Source organism: Rhipicephalus microplus, chromosome 1 (genome assembly GCF_043290135.1).
Source record: "Rhipicephalus microplus isolate Deutch F79 chromosome 1, USDA_Rmic, whole genome shotgun sequence".
In the NCBI taxonomy this organism is placed as follows: domain Eukaryota; kingdom Metazoa; phylum Arthropoda; class Arachnida; order Ixodida; family Ixodidae; genus Rhipicephalus; species Rhipicephalus microplus.
In genome coordinates, this window is record NC_134700.1 from 155,200,637 (window position 1) to 155,220,363 (window position 19,727).

The following is a 19,727-nucleotide window of genomic DNA, read 5'->3' on the forward strand; positions in this document are numbered from 1 at the left end:
TGGTAAGTCAGGTTTGGATGCGATGGCCACGCGTGTGGAGAAATCGTATGCTGCTTTGTGTTCTTCCATGTTTCGACACGCACTCCTCTACTTTCCGCTGTGCGGCCAACAACGGAGGGTTTCTATTCAGTCAGACGAGGTGACGAGCGCGCAGGAAGAAAAACGACGCGCGAGAAAGAAGACGCCGTGGCTGTGTCGCATTTCATCCTGTGTCCTCGTCAGTACGTTTGGCTGGAAATAACGCTCTTCGTGATGTGTAACCATCGCGCACGGGCTCTCACTTTTTCGTGCTCGTTAATTTCGTCGCTTATTCCATACACGTATCAATATGTGTTCATAGATAGCCAACTAGCCAAACCGTCTGTTCTGTTACAGCTCGGGCAAGGGCCAGCACTATTATCAATGCATACCCAAGAAATTTTCGTCTTGTTATGCACGCACGCACACACACACACACACACATACACACACACACCACACACACACACACACACACACACACACACACACACACACACACACACACACACACACACACACACACACACACACACACACACACATGCGTGCATGCGTGCTGTGTATTCACTATGCCATAGATCGTCATAACTTTTGTGTGTTAGGGAGGCATTCAGGTGATGATGATGCCTCAACCATGGGGGAGGTCAAGGCGACCCCCTACGCAATTCACGCCCTGATCGAAAACGCCAGGCCTGCGCGGAAGGCGCAGCACAGTCACAGCGAAAGCTAGAAGAGCGGCCTTTCAGAGCCTTTTTAAAACACGCATTAGGTAACTACTGCAAGCGCACTTGCTTGGTACCCACTAGGGCATTAATAATAAATTTTTTTTTTTGGGTATTAGGCCGGCATTTGCTTTGCTATTTTTCGTCATTCTTCTGAGAAGCGTGGTATCCACTAAATACCTGCAAGTAATTTTGTGCCAATTGTTCATGGAGTGGCTGACGACGATGAGGAATCATGGCTGAAGTGTATACGTACCACGCAGTTAATAAGAAAACAAGAACAAGCTATTGTAATGGGTTGGAGTATTAGATGGCCCACTCGTTATGCTATTTACATTGTGCGACGACTGGTTTTTCTTTCGCTGTTTTAAAATGCTTTATAAGTCGTATTAACGATATCGCTTTGCCGACATCAAGCCTGCCTAAGGCAAGATTGTTAATTCATAAAAATGTATTTTGCGCTTTGGACTCACTCACAGACTCATCAAAATTTTCCTGAGCTGAACTCATTCAAACTCACGAAAATATTACTCAACCTTACTCTTTTAGACTCACGGCTCGATCTTAGTTCGAGTGACTCGACACATGAGTGAGTTCACCGAGCTATGGTGGTTACGGGCAACGGCGGCGGTGGACAGATACAGCGCACGCGACACTTGTGATCTCACAGACAACTTTCACCGTAAAAAAAAAAAGTCTCACTACTTCCCGAGTTCTATGCATTAAAAAGCTTCAGAGAAAGTACACATTGCAATAGCTGGAGAGACGAGCACTTGCTTTCTACCTGCAAGAAGTTGTCTCTCTCCATGCTTTTACGTTTCCCATCTGCTTGCAACTTCTGTGCGTATAATGAAATACGCTTTTTTTCTCTTGTTTTCTCGTCTCAACTATGCTCTGCTCTCTTCTGTTTAAACAATACTGTCGGTCGAGAATGATTGTTTCGATGTTGACGACTCAATGTATTTAACCTATATATAGTGAACCGTTACTTTCTCGTGAACACCGCCATGAGGCGTTTCATTCTCTTGCCACGCTGAAGTGATCGCCTATACTGTACGTAAATTTATACTGATTCAAATAGAGTGTGAGTATGCGTGTCACACGAACGGCATTCAATGTCTCGACAGTCCTTAAAAAAAATTGTTCAGCTGAGCCACGCTTCTCCCGCCAACTCTGTTCGGCATGCGAGGAAAAAAACAGAAAAAAAACAACAAAAAAACGTGCCAGTCTGAACAACAATGGTTGACGCCGGAAAAAGAGAGAAGTTTTCGGAGAAGACAGCTGCTTGAATTGTTGCGTAAGTCGGCGCGTTTACGGGGAAACGTAAACCAGCGCCGCTTCTTCTGCGCGGACGGTTGTGAAAGGAAAGGAGAAAAAAGAAACAAAAGAAGAAACGCAGAAATAAACTTGCTTGTCAAACGCGGTTAGCAGCTGTGATTCGACGCTCGCAGTTTCACTTGTCAGAAAAATGTACTCGCGTGAAACCGTCCGAATATACGGTGCGACACTTCAAAGCGCTGATAGAGAGCGGCAAGGCTGCGTTTGTCAATTGTACTTGCAGCCCAATCTAAAACTTTTTGTAGGCGTCTCGATGGCATGTAGGTAAGTCCGCGACACCATGCAGAGGAGGCCCCAAAGTTATGTACAGTCAACAAACGAAGCCTTATTGCCAACCCTCTCACTTGAAGTGCTCGCATGAAATACTTCAAAAAAAAAAAAAAAAACGCCGCCTATACTATAACGCCGTAAGGTGTATGACGGGAAACCACACTTTGGCATCTCAGAGGGGCGAGAAAAACAGAGACCTTTATTCCTATAGCATCGATGAGATGCCTGCAAGAACGTATTTTGCATAACCCAACGTTTCTCTTTCTTCGTCATTTCCGAATCATTCGAAGCAAGTGGCTTCCCCACGGGTGTTAGAAAACATTTACCGCACATTTTTCTCTACCCATCGCTCGTGTTCTCCCCATCACATATAATCACCTTGCGGAGTAGCCAGCCAGTAGCATGGACATCGACAGGATTTTGTCCGGCACTCCTAAAAGTTTTCCGGAGGAACTGAGCAGTTAGCCTGAAAAGCACTTTGGTCCTCCAAAAGACGAAATAAAGTTTGCACACGACACAGTAACGAGGGGCGCTTTCATCTTTGTTGAGTAAAGCGCCCATGGACTATCGGTGCCTACACTAACCTGTTTCCCCTCCAGACGGTGCCATGGCGTGGTGTGGTGTAGTATATAGTGGTTAGTGTACGCGCATGTTGACTTTGTGGGCGTGGGCTTGCATCCCGTGTGTTTGATTTAAATTTTCCACAATTTATTTCTGAATGTAATACTTGACCATCGATTCTCTCAACCCGTACAACACATTGTAGTGGAACGTTTATTATTTTATTAAGGCAAAGGTAAGCTTATGCATCTCATACACAGATAAACTTCAGCGAAAAGCCGGCGTCGGCTTGAAATCGTGCGAAAAGTGGGTAGATCTCAAGTTTCGCCTTTAAGAGTTGAGTGCGACAGTGTTAACCGCACACACGCACGATATTGTCTTCCCAATCGATTGGGAGCCTAATTCTATCCCTGGTGAAGACCTACATTGTGCCGCAACGAAGTAGAAAGGGCAAACACCTTCCGGCTCCTATAGGTAGCTTTATTTGCGTCAGCCACGAAATTTCTCTGAAGCAAAGACGCTGGGGCGGGCCTCGTCGACACCAGGATTTCTGCGAAGCGAATGCTGTCCCATTAAAGGAGAAAAATTACACCATCTCCCGCTAAACGGAACCATGCATAGATTCGAAGCAGCAGGCGTTAACTCTTTTACACTGGCAGCGACGGTGACGCTAGCACTCATTGCGGCATTGCGCAGGAGAAAAAGCTGGGGAAGCGCAAAGCACGCAGTAGTAGACTAGTTTTTCCTTCTAGAACACGCCAATCGCTGTTAATGGGCAATGATAGACAGAAGACTCCGACTGGACACAGAGACCCGCAGTCTGGTTTTAGTTAAAGCGCACGCCACGAATTTGTTTTGTTCAACCACGCGCACGAGAAATCTCCCACCTGCACTACCTTGGAAGCCAAGACCCAGTACCTACATTTACGGGGTGGCCAGTTAATGGTTGTGCAGCGCGAGCAGCCAGTTTTTTTTTATTAAAGAGTACCTCACACTCTCCCATAGTAGAGTACCAGATACTCTAAATCGCTAACAACTTTTTCCAAACACACCAACTCGCAAGCAGACGATACCTGCGTCGGCGTTGCGAGGCGAGAGAGGGGGAAGCATAGAAGAGGAGGGGGGAGGCGCTTCTGCACAATGAGGGTGTAAACACCGCGAGAAAAAATTACTAGGGGAGAGAGAGGGGAAGCGACACTAGGCTAGCAGATGTTGCCTACGTTGGCGTTTCGAGGCAAGAGAGGGGGGAGGGTAGGAGAGGACAGAGAGGAAACAGACGCGCATGCGCAGCAAAGGGTGGTCACGCCGCACACCAGATTGAGCTCGACCACAAGACGTTTCACATCCAAAAGAAGACTAACAGAAAACGCTCACTGTGAGCTCACTTCACCATGGCGAAAGCCTGATGCCGAGGCAATGAAAAAGAAAATGAAGAAGGTGATCCCAAGGGGCAGCAGACATACTCTGCTTCTACATCATGGAATGCTCCTGGTGAAGCGTCGTTGGCCGCTGATGGGAGGGAATATAAAAAGATCATCACACTCTGATGGGACGTTTCAGTCGTCAACGCGACGCCGCTAAGGTTTAGTCTTCGGATAATCTTAGCGATAGTGTAACAGATCTTCAGATTCCTCTTTCTTTTTTCATGCGCAATATATCGTCGAGGTATTGCAAATGAATTGTTGTTATAATTTTATTTCAATACGCAAACGGACAAGGACGTACACAGAGAAAATAATGGGGGAGCAGGCTGACGAATGGCACTTAGGTGGACACGAAGCCTACCTGCTTCTTCGGGAAGAGGGAAACATATAGGAAAGGAAGACAGGAGGAAAGAAAGAAGAAATGAAATAAAAACAATAGCAGATGTGGATACAAATTTAACAGAAAAAAAAGGCAGTGTGTTGCATAAAATGTATAATGATAGAGTGAAATGTGAACTTGTACGTTATACAATATTAAAGAGAAATTGTTAGTGATTTGGAAATATCGAAGAGGAGAAGGTCTAAGAAAAGATTATTGTTATTAGGGATGCAGTGACGTGAACCCACACATTCACCTCGACAGCTGCCCTTTTCAGCTCTGTGTGACCAATGTCGCGTTCCTTCTATTTGGGGATGGCGCTCTTTCATGATGATGGTAATTTTTACATTATTCGAATGCCACGAAACATCAGGAGCAACTAGGGACTTAGAAATTCGACGTGACTGATGTTAAACCAATAAACAATAATGGCTCCGCAGGCGATCACGGCAAAGTGGCGTCCACGACATTTTTTTTTTCAGATTTTCATCACCTTCTGTTAGGCGCAATACTTATTTTCTACACTGCTGCGTATTATAGTGTGGAGTCAGCGCTTCCATGACTTCCTCTTCTAATCAGGGCTTTTACTTCGTCTGGGACATACCTACCGTTCATGCAGCTAGAAAATGAAAGGTGTATAATATTTTTAGCAATACTATTCACTGTGCTTACCCTAAATGTAATATTTGTGGCTTTTGAAATACACAAATGACTGTATGCAACAAAATGGGTTGTTCAAAGTTTGCTTGCTTGCTTGTTCCTTTCTTTTTTTGGCTCTCACCCACTAAGGGGGATTGGCCAAGAAGCCGGTGGTTAATACAAGTAAATACCTAGAGATTTTCTAGATTAGGGGAATATGATTACTGTGTTTTGACTGTGAAATTGATTTGGCGCAATGTAAAAAAAATAAAAAAATAAAAAAGGTAATAAAAAGGGGGGGAGAAATAATAGAATTTGTTGAATATCTGTGGTGGAATCGTTATATGAAATTCTCCTGAAAGTTGAATCATTGCAGTGTATCAGCTAAATAATAAGTGGTAGTGTGACTAGTAAAATTCGAGAGCTGATGGCTGACTCAGCAAGGTAATCTTCTTGTGTTATATATGAATTCGCAGAGAGCCCTGCAGATGTTCCTGTCGCTATGTCCCAATGAAATGGCCCCAAAAGACAAAATATTGGGAGTATTAAGTGATATTCCTAATTTTTTGAATAAAATTTCGAAGCAGTTTTTTCTTTGATTTTTGAATCGGTGACATGTGATAAGAAAATGGTCGATATGTTCAGGTTCGTTACAGCTTGAGCACAGAGGGGATGGCACCAGACCAGACCTGTTTAAGTAGAAATTAAGAGGTGGTACACGGCAACGTAATTTTGTTACCAAGACTTCCAATTTACGCGTGGGACACCATTTATTATTCCATGTGAATTGCAGGTGCGAGAAATCTGGATTCGGTATAATGGTTTTTGATGAGTCTTCAAGAAGGGAAAGTTTTCTAAACCTCGCTGCTGTTACATAAGCTGTAGGAGGCATGATTGGCACAATCGGAAGATCAAGAGATGTTCGCGCAAGTTTGTCAGCCATCTCGTTTATAAATATACTACGATGGCCTGGCACCCATATCATTCGCACTAGACGAATATTTGCTGGGATTAATGATTTAAAAGTCTCTAGTACTGCTGGTGTCGACGACGATGATAAGAATGAACACACGGAATACGAGTCAGTCACTATCACAGCTGTCGAATGAGTCGCAGGAAGTTTACGAATAGCTAGTATAACGGCCGTTAATTCCGCTTCAAATATTTTCAAAGTTTCAAATATTTTCAAATATTTCAAAGTTAGCGCCAAAAACTGTACACTTCTTTTTTGTTTCAATTTTTACAACTTTTTTGAATAAAAACTAATCAAAACTTCTCTCGTGAAAAATACTGCTAATAACAACATTACCTAGTGTAAAGAGTTTAATGAGATGCATTGAAGTTGTGTTGAAATGTGGTTGAAATATATAATCTGTGATATGACCTTCTGGTTTTGTCGCGCGTGCAGTAGGCTAGCCCAGCAACCATGGGTACCCTCCATTTTGTTAAGATGTTTTAACGCCGCCCGTGCGTCGGTGATCGTCAAATAACGTCGTATCGGTTGACACTCACGTAGTCCTACCGTACCTTCTCGCTCGCCCGCTTTGCAGGCGGTTTGTTTCCAGTTCGGTGCCTTACATGATGGGAAGATCACGCAGCAGAAGCAGGAGTCGCTCTCCCAAGCTCGCGAGGCACAAAAACAAGCGGCCGCGAAGGCGGTCGCACTCTAGAGGACGAAGCCGCGACAGCGTCAGCAGAGCACTGGCTGCTAAGCTCAACGACCGCAAACCAAGGTAGAGCCTTTCTTTAATGTCTGTTGAAATGTTCATCTATCGCCACGGTTTCTTGGAAGTTACGTAATGCGGATAACTGCTTAATCTATCTCGACGGGCCTATTCGCCCGCGAGATTTTCCTAGTAAGAAGGAAAGGGTCGTAGGACATGTCGACATATCTCTATAATCTTGTTTGCCCTTTCTGTTTCTGTCGTAACGATGATTGTTCTCGCGGTCAAAATGTGCGAGTTTTCCTCCTATTTGAGACGAGCAACTGCTAATGGCAACGTTAGCGCCCCAGAGTATCCCATACGGACGTAGGAAGCCAGCACGGTTTTCTGTGAGTAGGAGCTCGACACTGTTTACTTTTCTAAGGCGGCTGCTCGGTGCAAAAACTGTCCTGACTCTGTCTCTCTCCCCCTCTGTTCGTGCGGCGAAGGAAGCGGTCTTCGTCGGTGTCCAGCAGTAGCAGCGACGACATCGACGGCCTTCTGGACTCCGCTAGGCGCAAAGTGAAAAGGTCGTCGGAAGGCGAAAGGGCCTCGTCAGACTTTGAGCGGCAGAGGTGAGCGACCTTTACTCTTCTTGACCAACGCACGTTGAAACGACACGTCGCTTTGCGATGCGCAGGCGAGTTGAAGTTTCCTTACGCAATTGCAGGTAGCGGGAACAGAATGATCCGGTGTCAGAACAACACTTAATAGTGATATGAACATTGATTTGGGGTCTTCAATAATGAAACGTCACTCATAACAATGATGATCGTGCCCTAGAGAACCACCTAACGAGTCACACCAAACACTGCGTAGCTGATTTCATGTTAAGGCCACGTGTGTTTGAACCGCTGGTAGTTAACTGCATGGGTTGCCCAACAGAGATCCGCAGGCCTATATTTCTGTAAAGTTTCAGTCTCCTGTGGATGCTTTAGGCACATCTGTGTAGCAGGTAGAGAAAGCAAAACAAACTGTGAACAAACAGTTCATCATTTGTGATTTATATGCAGTGCACCAAAGCCTCGGCTGATGCAAAAGGTCATCACACTGACTGTATTTGAGAGGGGAGAAGGAGCACGGAACCTATTGGAAATGACATCCTGCATGCGTCAAAGCGCATAGTGAAAAGAAGGTTAAACATACGTGTCATACACTAGCTCTAAAAATCATGAGAACAAGTGCTTAAAGTTCCCAGATTATAATCGTTGCAATCGTTTGCACTTATTCAGCACTGAGTCTCTCTTCCTTGCTCTTGGAGCAGCCTTCCGATTCTGATATTATTACCAGGCCTTAGTTGCACAAGAGTCTAGTGGCTAAGGTACTCGGCTGCTGACCCGCAGGTCGCGGGATCAAATCCGGGCTGTGGCGGCTGCATTTCCGATGGAGGGGGAAATGTTGTAGGCCCGTGTACTCAGATTTGGGTGCACGTTAAAGAACCCCAGGTGGTCGAAATTTCCGGAACCCTCCACTACGGCGCCTCTCATAATCATATGGTGGTTTTGGGACGTTAAACCCCAGAAATCAATCAATTAGTTGCACAAGAGAGCGAGGCAATTCCTTTATCTCTGATGGCTGGCTTTGCCACAAATCTTAGTCGCTGTATTGCTGAACTCGATATACTTAGAGGCGTGTCTCACCATGATAGGAGAAGATTAATTTAGTGCCATTTGAGTTTTTCTTCTGGGAAGCGTTCATAGAAAGTGATATGAACTTGAAGCTGATTCGGTGTCTCGACTTCACTGATAACTTGTCAAGGGCAGTGCTAAAGCATCTTAGGACATACACGGAGAAACAAAGGCAGCCCAGAAATACTGAAAAATAAAAACTTGAAGTACCTCAGAAGACGAGCAAAGTACAGATGGTCGTGAAAGTTTACTGCAAAAAAAAAATTGCTATAAGTTTCAAGTGAAGACAACCCTCTTGAATAAGAGCACGTGCAAAAATTATTTCTCACTTATTTTTTTAGGTAGTTCTCAATGCCAATACTATAATACACAAAGTCTTTATTTCTCTAGGGTGTCACAAATAATTGGTGTATATGCAACCTATTCAAAACATGCACCAATCTGGCTTTGGATTGAAAAAAGAAGCCATTTGTGTCTGGAGTGCTGAGTTGTGGTCACATGTCACAAGTGAGCCACTTGGCATTACGCAGTAGTTGAGTTGCATGCAATGACTGCATTGCCTAAAGCTGAAAGATTTGCTCTTCCTGTCGTGGTCTTCTTTTGTAAACAGTGGAAAAATCTACTTTTGCACTCTTGTCTTTTCGTGGACTCCCTTTTTGAACAAAGGTCATCGTAAGAAAGTTCATTGTGTGCATGTGTCAGTACTACAAGACTGCCACGTCACAGTTGCGCGATGTGGATGGTGTCATTTTTACGTATGAAATTGGGGTGCATTTGATCCGTGTTTCGAAGCAACAAATCACAATTTGACTGCTTTGCTTTGTCTTTGTAGTGTAATATTCAAGTTGTCAGCAATCCAGAAAATATATATTAATAATAATAAAAAAAGACAAACATTATCTCTTAGAAAGGGCTTAGCAGATATATAGACATGTTTGCAGGAAGCTGTAAGCTACTCACCTGCATGAATTTGCACTTTTGCACATCTTTACCAGAAACATTTAGTTCCACCTTGGCAGCAGTGGTGTGTTTTGGGTCATTAAATAGAATGCTTGGTGCCCTCTATGCAGTGGCAGAAGAAAGAAAATGTGAGGGCCTGAAGGTAATAGCCCCAATTATACTCTAAACACTTAGGCCTCCAAAATCGCAGCATACAGGAAGCTTATGGGTGCTTCCTAGTCACATTCCAAAACCAAGTTCGAAGAAAAATACTTTATGGGAAAGTTATGTTGAATTTTGGTGTAGTGGGATAAAAGACCTCTGCAGAACATGATGTAAAATCTTGTAATGCCATCTCGTACGTGTTTTACCAAGTCACTTAGCACTACGTGCTGCGTTCGCTTTGTTGTCACTAATAAATATAATGTGGCCGTGTATTGTGAGAATGCTTGAGGAGCAGTGCACGTTGACAACTGTCGAGGAGAGCAGCAAGGATTGCAGTTTGTCCCTCAGCACCACCAACTACCTACCATTTCAGAGTGGAATGGCTGCATATTATTTTTTTTGTGTGCCTAATGGAAGGCTTGTGTAGTTTAGATCAGAAAAGGAGCAGCTGTACCTAAAAAAATCTCGATATGATTGGCAACATTACTTGGGAGGCTACCAAGTGAACTTCGTCGTCCATATGGACCAACTTTTTGTTTCACGGTAATTATTTTCCCCTTGCACTTGATGAAAACTAGGTGTGAGACAACCTCGTTTGGGTATGGAATTTTGCGGTTTGGCGGATGATATACCTGTGTGGTCACTCTAGGCACTTAGGGGAACAAGTTTCTTGAACCACTTCCTCTTAAGACTAGAGGAGTAGAAAGTTCAAAGTAGTGCATCAGAAGTAGGGACAGCTTGCGTGAGAATTTATGTAGTAGTGGTGAATACTATGTGTAAATATATCTTTCAAGGTTTACAGAAGAGAACCTGTTTATTCAAGAGGATCTCTCTCGCAAGTATTCAAGAGTGGAAACCGTGTAACCTTATGCACAGTGCTTCAAAGAGATTGTGCTATTATTAGTGCATTAATACGGGAAAAGGGCCCTTTTCTTCGAAACATTAAATGCAGGGAATTAAGGCATCACTTGGAAATCGAAATGAGCATGTGTGTTCTTACAAGCGTGCATTCTTTTTATGGCAATGCCAGTAAAGCTAGTTTGCTGTCCTGTAGAAAAAAGTTACAGCTTTGTCGCAAAGGCAAAGCGATGAACGCGATAACAGATTGGGAGGTCACGCACCGAATCGCAAGCAGATCGAAACGTGCCCCACGCTTCTCACGCAGAAATGATGCACGAAACGTACTCACATGTACAGATGAACGCAAATAAGCGTCTCAGTTGTTACTTCACTGTGTCTGAAAAGCGCCCTATCGAAAACGGAGACTCTGCAACGATTGCAGTGAGCTTTGTGTGCCCGTTAACTACTACAAAAACATTCTAGTGAAAGGCCAACGCCAGCCAAGACTTACGATCGATCGTCCCCACCGCGAGGTAAGGGCGCGCGAGCGAGTGTCCACCTTCTCCACTTTGGGCAAAGTACCTGTGGGAGATGAGAACACACGCCGCCGTGCGCTTGTTGCGCCATCTTGCTGGTAATGCTGAAAACACGATACTTCCCTCCACCCCCCCCCAAAGATGGCCGTTATCAGCGGTAAGTGGTAGATATAAATAGCTTGCCAGTTGAATGTTGAAGGAGGTGCTGCTCGGTCACTCAGCGGTTAATGCCTCGCATTCACGACTCCGGTTTTCTAAGTTTGATTTCGCACGCCAGTCTTTTTCAGGATTTTTTTCTTTTTTGCGTTTTCATATGTATAGATACGTATACATATACGGTGAGTGACGGTGATGCCGACGCCGGCGGCAAAATTTAACGGAGAGTGTTCATTTAATTGCTATCGCAATAAAATCAGATTGGGGAGACTGTATAATGAACAGCTTTATGGTAGTTTGATAAAGCACACAGCACTGAAAATAGGCACTATCCACAGATCAAACCAGTATGCATGTATAAGATGTTCTCTGGAGAAATTTCAGAACGGTAATGAAATTGTGTATGAAGTGTTAAATGTATACAACTAAAGCCAGATACGAACTGTCAGACGTCAATGAAAGTCAAGGTCGTACCTGCGCTTACATAGAGGTAGCTGCTCATGGAAGAAACACAGCAGTGAGAAGGTGCAGACACGTAATTTTGAAGGTAACATTCTCTTTAGATGTATTTGTAGTGACAAACACATGTCAATCACATAATCGCATAATATACCAATCGCAATTGTAGCGTACAACACGTATTGAAGTGTTGGGTAATAAAAGGCGGGATAAAATTCGATACATTATTCTGAAACATTTGGTATTCTGAAATTTGCGATAAAATATCTTTACATTAAACCAACAGACATTTAAAGGGGGATTTTTGAAAAATTCGTTAACCTGAAAAATTGGTATGCTGAGGTTTGCTATAACGAGATTTGCCTGTATGTGGTATGTCTAGCCTGAAAAATTTCATTGAAAAGATGTCTGTAAAAAAGCCAGCACTACATATCCTTGCATGCTGCCAGTGTCCCATGAATGGACGTAAACGAGCTCTGAAGGGCTTGTATAAGAGCTTTTTTCAGAAGTGTTTTTTTACAGCTTTTCTCACTCACTTGAAGTCTTCGTTGGGCTGACAGCACAAGAGAGAGAGAGAGAAAGAAAAAGAACTAGGACGACAGCCATGAAGAAACACTAGACAGCACTGACTGGCAACTAACTTTAGGGGTGTGCTAACGTTCAAAAATTTCAAATAACAAATTGAATGGGACGTATTAGCAATACCGAATAATTTTTGAGTAAGCACAAATGAAAGAAATGTTCTCGATGAAAAAAAAATGCCGGAAAAGAGACAGCTAACCTTTCTCATTTTAATCATTGAAGCATTGAGATGCATGCAGCCTAAAGGTTTACAGAACTATAAGCATTTTATTGATTGCAGTATGAAACTGGTTTTGCGCAAAGCTCTGATGGTCACCGAAGGGACAAAGCCATCGGTTGGCTTTTTTCGTCATGGACTCATGGTGACGTCTGACGAACATTGTTTAATTATATATCACTTTGTGCGTCAGTTTGTACATAACGAAAATCACGATAACTGACCTGGTGGGAAAAAGAACAAAAAGATTGTAATTGATAACAGTGCATCTGTCAGTATATTAGACCCGTTCATAGCTCAATATTGGGAGGTCTTTTGATTTATGGTAGGTTGTTGTGAAGAAAGCAGTTTTTTAATGATTCAACGTAAATGGTTTTCATGTGCATGGGTCAGTGTGCCTACTACAGAAAATTCAGGAAGTTTTCAGAATAGTGGATGCTATCTAGATCTGCCGACATTATGGAGTCAAAAAAAAAAAAAAGAAAGTGTTAAGGTTGTTCTTAGTGTTAACAAAGTGTTAACAAGCGATTTCATATCCTTTTCACTTTGCGACTGGTTTGCGGCTAAACTGATTACAAGAGAAGGCCAAAAGGTGCGATGAATTTTCAGGAGCCTATCCATCTGTAATGTTGCCATCCTCGTGTAAAATATATATATATATATATATATATATATATATATATATATATATATATCATCATCATCAGCCTGTCTACGTCCACTGTAGGACAAAGGCCTCTCCCATGTTCCGCCAGTTAACCCGGTCCTGTGCTTGCTGTTGCCAATTTATACCCGCAAACTTCTTAATCTCATCTGCCCACCTAACCTTCTGTCTCCCCCTACCCCGCTTCCCTTCTCTGGGAATCCAGTTGGTGACCCTTAATGACCAGCGGTTATCCTGTCTACGTGCTACATGCCCGGCCCATGTCCATTTCCTCTTCTTTATTGCAGCTATAATATCCTTGACTCCCGTTTGTCCCCTAATCCACTCTGCTCTCTTCTTGTCTCTTAAGGTTACACCTACCATTTTTCTTTCCATTGCTCGCTGCGTCGTCCTCAATTTAAGTTGAACCCTCTTTGTGAGTCTCCAGGTTTCTGCTCCGTAGCTAAGTACCGGCAAGATACAGCTGTTATATACCTTCCTCTTGAGGGACAGTGGCAATCTACTTGTCATAATTTGAGAGTGCCTGCCGAATGTGCTCCACCCCATTCTTATTCTTCTAGTTACTTCAATCTCGTGGTTAGGCTCTGCGGTTATTACCTGCCCTAAGTAGACATAGTCTTTTACAACTTCAAGTGCACTATTACATATCGCAAAGCGCTGCTCCTTTCCGAGGTTGTTGTACATTACTTTCGTTTTCTGCAGATTAATTTTAAGACCCGCCTTTCTGCTCTCCTTGTATAACTCTGTAATCATGAGTTGCAATTCGTCCCCCGAGTTACTCAGCAATGCAATGTCATCGGCAAAGCGCAGGTTACTGAGGTACTCTCCATTAACTCTTATCCCTAACTGTTCCCATTCTAGGCTTCTGAAAACGTCCTGTAAGCACGCAGTGAATAGCATTGGGGAGATAGTGTCCCCCTGCCTTACACCCTTCTTTATTGGTATTCTGTTGCTTTCTTTATGGAGCACTATGGTAGCAGTTGATCCCCTGTAGATTTCTTCCAGAATGTTTATATATATTTCATCTACGCCCTGATTCCGCAGTGTCTGCATGACGGCTGATATTTCTACTGTGCGATGATGTTTAATGGAACAGAGGAGCGGCAACGAGGTCGCGACGGCAAATGGGCGAACAGCAAGTCTGGCAAAGGCGGCACAGATTCTCGCGCAATCAGAGCACGGGCTTTTCGTTGTCTTCCGAAGGCGCATACGCGTTGGTGCGTCTGCTCCACTACAATACCCCCGGGGTTAAGGGTAGCCATCCTGGCGACTCGGGGAGTAGGCACAATGAGGGGGTCGTAGTAGGGCTTGAGACGGTCGACGTGTACGGTCTCGCGTCCTCGACGGCGCAAATCTGGTGATTGTGTTAATGGCTCGATGATGTAATTCACTGGGGAGGTCGCGTCAATGACACGGTAGGGACCATGGTACCGGGCCAGAAGTTTAGAAGACAGGCCAGGAACGTGCGGGGGCACCCAAAGCCACACAAGGGAGCCAGCACGAAATGTAGGAGCTATGCGGTGAGCGTCTGTTGTGTCGAGTCTTTTGTAGACCTTGAGCCTCACTTGTCAGAGACCGAGCCAACTGACGGCAGTCTTCAGCGTATCTGGCGACTTCCGAAAGCGGGGAGCACTCAGATGGATCAGGGCGGTACGGTAGTATCAGCGTATCTGGCGACTTCCGAAAGCGGGGAGCACTCGGATGCATCAGGGCGGTACGGTAGTATAGGGTCGAGTGGGTGGGAAGGTTCGCGGCCGTACAATAGAAAGAACGGGGAAAAACCGGTAGTCGCTTGCGTCGCGGTGTTATAAGCGAAGGTAACAAAGGGCAATACAGCGTCCCAGTTAGTGTGGTCGGAGGAGGTGTACATCCTCAGCATGTCGCCAAGTGTGCGGTTGAACCGCTCAGTAAGACCATTTGTCTGTGGATGGTATGCGGTAGATTTCCGGTGGATAATGTTGCATTCAGCGAGGATAGCTTGGATGACCTCCGACAGGAACACTCGACCCATATCACTGAGTAATTCCCGCGGAGCACCATGACGTAGAATGAAGCTGCGGAGGATGAAGAGTGCAACTTCGTGGGCGGTGGCTGCCGGTAGAGCTGCAGTCTCAGCGTAGCGTGTCAGATGATCGACTCCGACAATAATCCACCGGTTTCCAGAGCTACTATATGGGAGGGGGCCATATAGGTCTATACCCACGCGGTCGAATGGGCGACCCGGGCACGGGAGCGGCTGTAACGTGCCAGTAAGGTGCCGCGGAGGTGTCTTGTTCTGTTGGCAAGTGGTGCAAGACTGAACGTATTTCTGCACAAAGCGATACATTCCTCGCCAGTAATAGCGTTGGCGCAGCCTTTCGTAGGTTTTCAGGACACCTGCGTGAGCACTTTGGGGATCTGCATGGAAATTCTAGCAGATGTCAGAGCGCATATGAGTTGGGACAGCAAGGAGCCACTTCCGACCACCAGGCATGTAGTTGCGGCGGTACAGAATGTTGTCTCGTAAGGAAAAGTGGGCTGCTTGCCGGCGTAGCGCTCTCGTGGAAGGGACAGCAGACGGATCGCTAAGGTAGTCGACTTACAAGGCAAGGTATGGGTCTTTACGCTGCTCCGAAAGCATGTCAGTCGTGTCGAGTGGTGAGAAGGTGGTAAAAGGGGGAGACAAAGAAGCCACATCTGGTGTTAATGGCGATTGCGAAAGTGCATCGGCATCCGCATGTTTGCGACCGGAACGATATACGACACGGATGTCGTATTCTTGCAATCGAAGTGCCCAACGCCCCAGGCGCCCGGACGGGTCTTTCAAGGTGGACAGCCAACATAGAGCGTGGTGGTCTGTGACCACGTCGAAAGGACGGCCGTAAAGGTACGGGCGAAACTTCGTCAACGCCCAGATTATGGCCAAACACTCCTTCTCTGTCACGGAGTAATTCAATTCAGCCTTCTTGAGAGCGCGACTTGCATAGGCGACTACGTATTCAGCTTGGGTGCCTTTCCGTTGTGCCAAAACTGCACCGAGACCGATGCCACTTGCATCGGTGTGAATTTCTGTGGCCGCAGCAGGGTCGAAGTGACGAAGAATAGGTGGTGAGGTCAGCAGGCGGCGCAGCTGGCGAAATGCATCGTCACATGCAGGTGACCATGCAGATATGCCTTTGCTGTTGGAAAGCAGACTCGTGAGAGGTGCGATGATGGACGCGAAGTTGCGCACGAAGCGACGAAAGTAGGAGCAGAGACCGACGAAACTTCTTAGGGCTTTCAGTGATGTGGGCAACGGAAAGTCAGCGACAGCTTGAAGCTTATTGGGATCCGGAAGAACACCGTCTCTTGTGATGACATGTCCCAAGATGGTTAGTTTTCGTGCTGCGAAGTGGCACTTCTTGGAGTTGAGTTGTAGGCCTGCAGAAGTTAGACACGTCAGAATCTCGTGGAGGCGAGCAAGATGTGTCGGGAAATCAGATGAAAAGACTACGATGTCGTCCAGGTAACATAAGCAGGTTTTCCACTTGTGGGCACGCAAGATGGTGTCGATCATGCGCTCAAATGTGGCAGGCGCGTTGCAGAGCCCAAATGGCATGACTTTGAACTCATATAGGCCATCCGGCGTTACAAAGGCTGTTTTAGGGCAAATACATTCAGCCATTGGCACCTGCCAATACCCACAACGCAGATCCAAAGATGTAAAGTACTCGGCGCCTTGTAAACAGTCAAGAGCATCGTCTATTCGTGGTAGCGGGTAGACATCTTTTTTCGTAATATTGTTTAAGCGGCGATAGTCCACGCAAAATTGTATGGTGCCATCTTTTTTCTTGACCAGAACCACAGGTGATGACCAAGCGCTTTGAGAAGGCTGTATCACTCCACGTTTAAGCATGTCATCTACTTGCTCCGTAATGACGCGGCGCTCTTCGGCGGAAACGCGGCAAGGACGCTGTCGCAGAGGCGAATGTGAGCCGGTGTCAATAGTATGAGTGATAGTCGTGGTGCGGCCCAAAGCAGGTTCTTGAAAGTCGAAAGAAGAACGAAACTTGTTAAGGAGAGCAACAAGTCGGCGGCGATGCGAGAGGGGAAGGTCTACGTCAATAGCATTGTCGAAGGCTGACGAACTTGATGGCTCAGACGCATGAGTGATTGCAGCAATGTGACATGGCGTTTCGTCGGGAAGAATAATATCATCGATATGGTCGACAGGTTGCACATATCCTAACGTTTCACCACGAAGTAAGCCAATGGGGTAGTTGCAGTGGTTGGTAACCAGCATTACGGTTAAACCAGATGCAATTGTAAGAACGGCAAATGGGAGAACGATGCCCTTGCGTTCAGTAAAACAGGAGATGGCGTAAACACCACCGTGGCGTCAGGTTGCGCCACACATGAAAGGCTTACAGGGACCGAAGCTTCCGGGGGCAAGGTGATGTCGTCGTCAGCGATGAGTTTGCAGAGCCGAGGAGACCGGTCGGGTGGTGGAAATTCATATGTTGGCACAAGGGACACTTCGGCACGGGAACAATCGATGATAGCTTCATGACCTGATAAGAAATCCCAACCGAGGATAAGGTCATGAGAGCAAGATGGCAGAACAAAAAACTGTACGACGTACAAAACGTCTCGGATGACGACGCGCGCCGTACACACAGCCGAGGGATGAATGCGTTGCGCGCTAGCCGTGGAAAGCACCAAGCCACTGAGAGATGTGGTCACTTTCTTCAGTTCCCTACAAATTTTTGCGTTCATCACAGAAAGGGCGGCCCCGGTATCAATTAACGCTAATGTGGCGACTCCCTCAACATCGACATCAACATTTTGCGGCGAAAATGGAGGCGTTGGGAATTGCGCACAAGGTGCAGTTCTTGCCTCTGGAACTGCACTGATTAGTTTCCCTCCTCAGGAGGTGGTCGACGACGCATAGGCGATGGCGATCGGCGACGAGGTGATGAGAAACGAGCAGTCGATGGGTGGTGATCCGAGTCGGAGTGCCTCTGTTCATATCCAGACGTGGTAGTCTGCTGCGGTGTGTAGGTAGGAGCTCCGAAGTATGCGTGCGCAGGTGTGGGACGGCGGCGGCAGAAGCGTGCAATGTGGCCAGCGATGCCACACGCGAAGCAGATGGGGCGATTGTCTCGGGTGCGCCACACATTAGATGGACGGAAAAAGCGAGGTGGGGGCCTGTAAACTGGAGGCGAGGCCGGAGGAGGTGGAGCCGATAAGGCGACTGGATGCGGTGGGGGCCGCGCGACCACAGCTGCGTAGCTGAGAGGTGAAGGCGGCGCAGTTGGTGCATAGCCAGCAGTTGAGAGATCAGATGGCACCGAAGTGCATGGGTAAGAGGCCGGAACTGTAGGGAGGGCATTGCAAATTTCAGTGCGTATGGCCTGCTGCATATTCGAAGGGAGGCTTGTCGTGGGCGCGTCGCTATGCGGCAGCAGGGAGAGCTGTCGGGCGACTTCCTCCCTGATGAAGTCTTTAATCTGGTTCGACAGAGTTCCTTGGTGAACGTTGCCATTTGCGAGTGCGACGGGCGAGATCGAATCTGGTGATGGGACACTCTGTCGGGCGATGGAACGCTGACGACGCAATTCATCGAAGCTCTGGCACAGGCTTACGAGGACTGCTATTGTGGTCGGGCTTTTCGCCAGCAACATCTGGAATGCGCCATCCTCGATGCCTTTAAGAATATGTCGAATTTTCTCTTCTTCAGGCATGGATGAGTTAACACGCCTGCAGAGGTCGAGCACATCCTCAATATAGCTAGTAAAGGTCTCGCCAGGCTGCTGGGCTCGGTGGCGCAGACGCTTGTCAGCGCGGAGCTTGCGGACCTCTGGTCCGCCGAACGCTTCGGTCACGAGGGTCTTAAAGGTGGACCAGCTGGCGATGGCGGTTTCGCGGTTGGTGAACCATAGCTTGGCGACGTCAGCCAAGTAAAAGATAACATAGGCAAGCTTAGAGTCATTGTCCCATTTGTTGCTGGCACTCGCGCGTTCGTACAAGGAGAGCCAGTCTTCGACGTCTTGCTCACCACTGCCGCTGAAGATTGGTGGGTCCCGCTGACGGGTAGCACCGGGGCAGGTCGACGGGGCAGCCGATGGTGCTGGCTCTGCTGGGATGGGCTGGTTGGCGACTGCATCAGTCATGTTGTACGGTGGTCTTTCGGCCAACTTGCGAGAGCGGAGCTCCAGGTCTGCCTTGGGATCTCAGCAGCCTCCACCAAATGCGGAAATGTTTAATGGAACAGAGGAGCGGCAACGAGGTCGCGACGGAAAATGGGCGAACAGCAAGTCTGGCAAAGGCGGCACAGATTCTCGCGCAATCAGAGCACGGGCTTTTCGTTGTCTTCCGAAGGCGCATACGCGTTGGTGCGTCTGCTCCACTACAACTGAATCAAACGCCTTCTCGTAATCTATGAAGGCTATGTATAGCATAGTATGCATGACAAGTAAAATTTTATTTTCATCCTTGCCATCCATTTCACTTGTAGTAGAGCTCC

The 19,727-nt window shown here is 46.4% G+C and overlaps 1 protein-coding gene across 1 annotated transcript in view; it reads left to right on the forward strand.

The window, feature by feature from the left end:
• Positions 1-6,795: 6,795 nt before the first annotated feature.
• LOC142801295 (uncharacterized) overlaps positions 6,796-19,727 on the forward strand; it is a 42,371-nt gene continuing 29,439 nt past the window's right edge. Inside the window, exons 1-2 of the mRNA XM_075887532.1 lie at positions 6,796-7,087; positions 7,507-7,632. Of these exons, the coding sequence (XP_075743647.1) occupies positions 6,933-7,087; positions 7,507-7,632 (281 nt within the window). The 5' untranslated portion in view covers positions 6,796-6,932. The remainder of the gene's footprint in view (positions 7,088-7,506; positions 7,633-19,727) is intronic.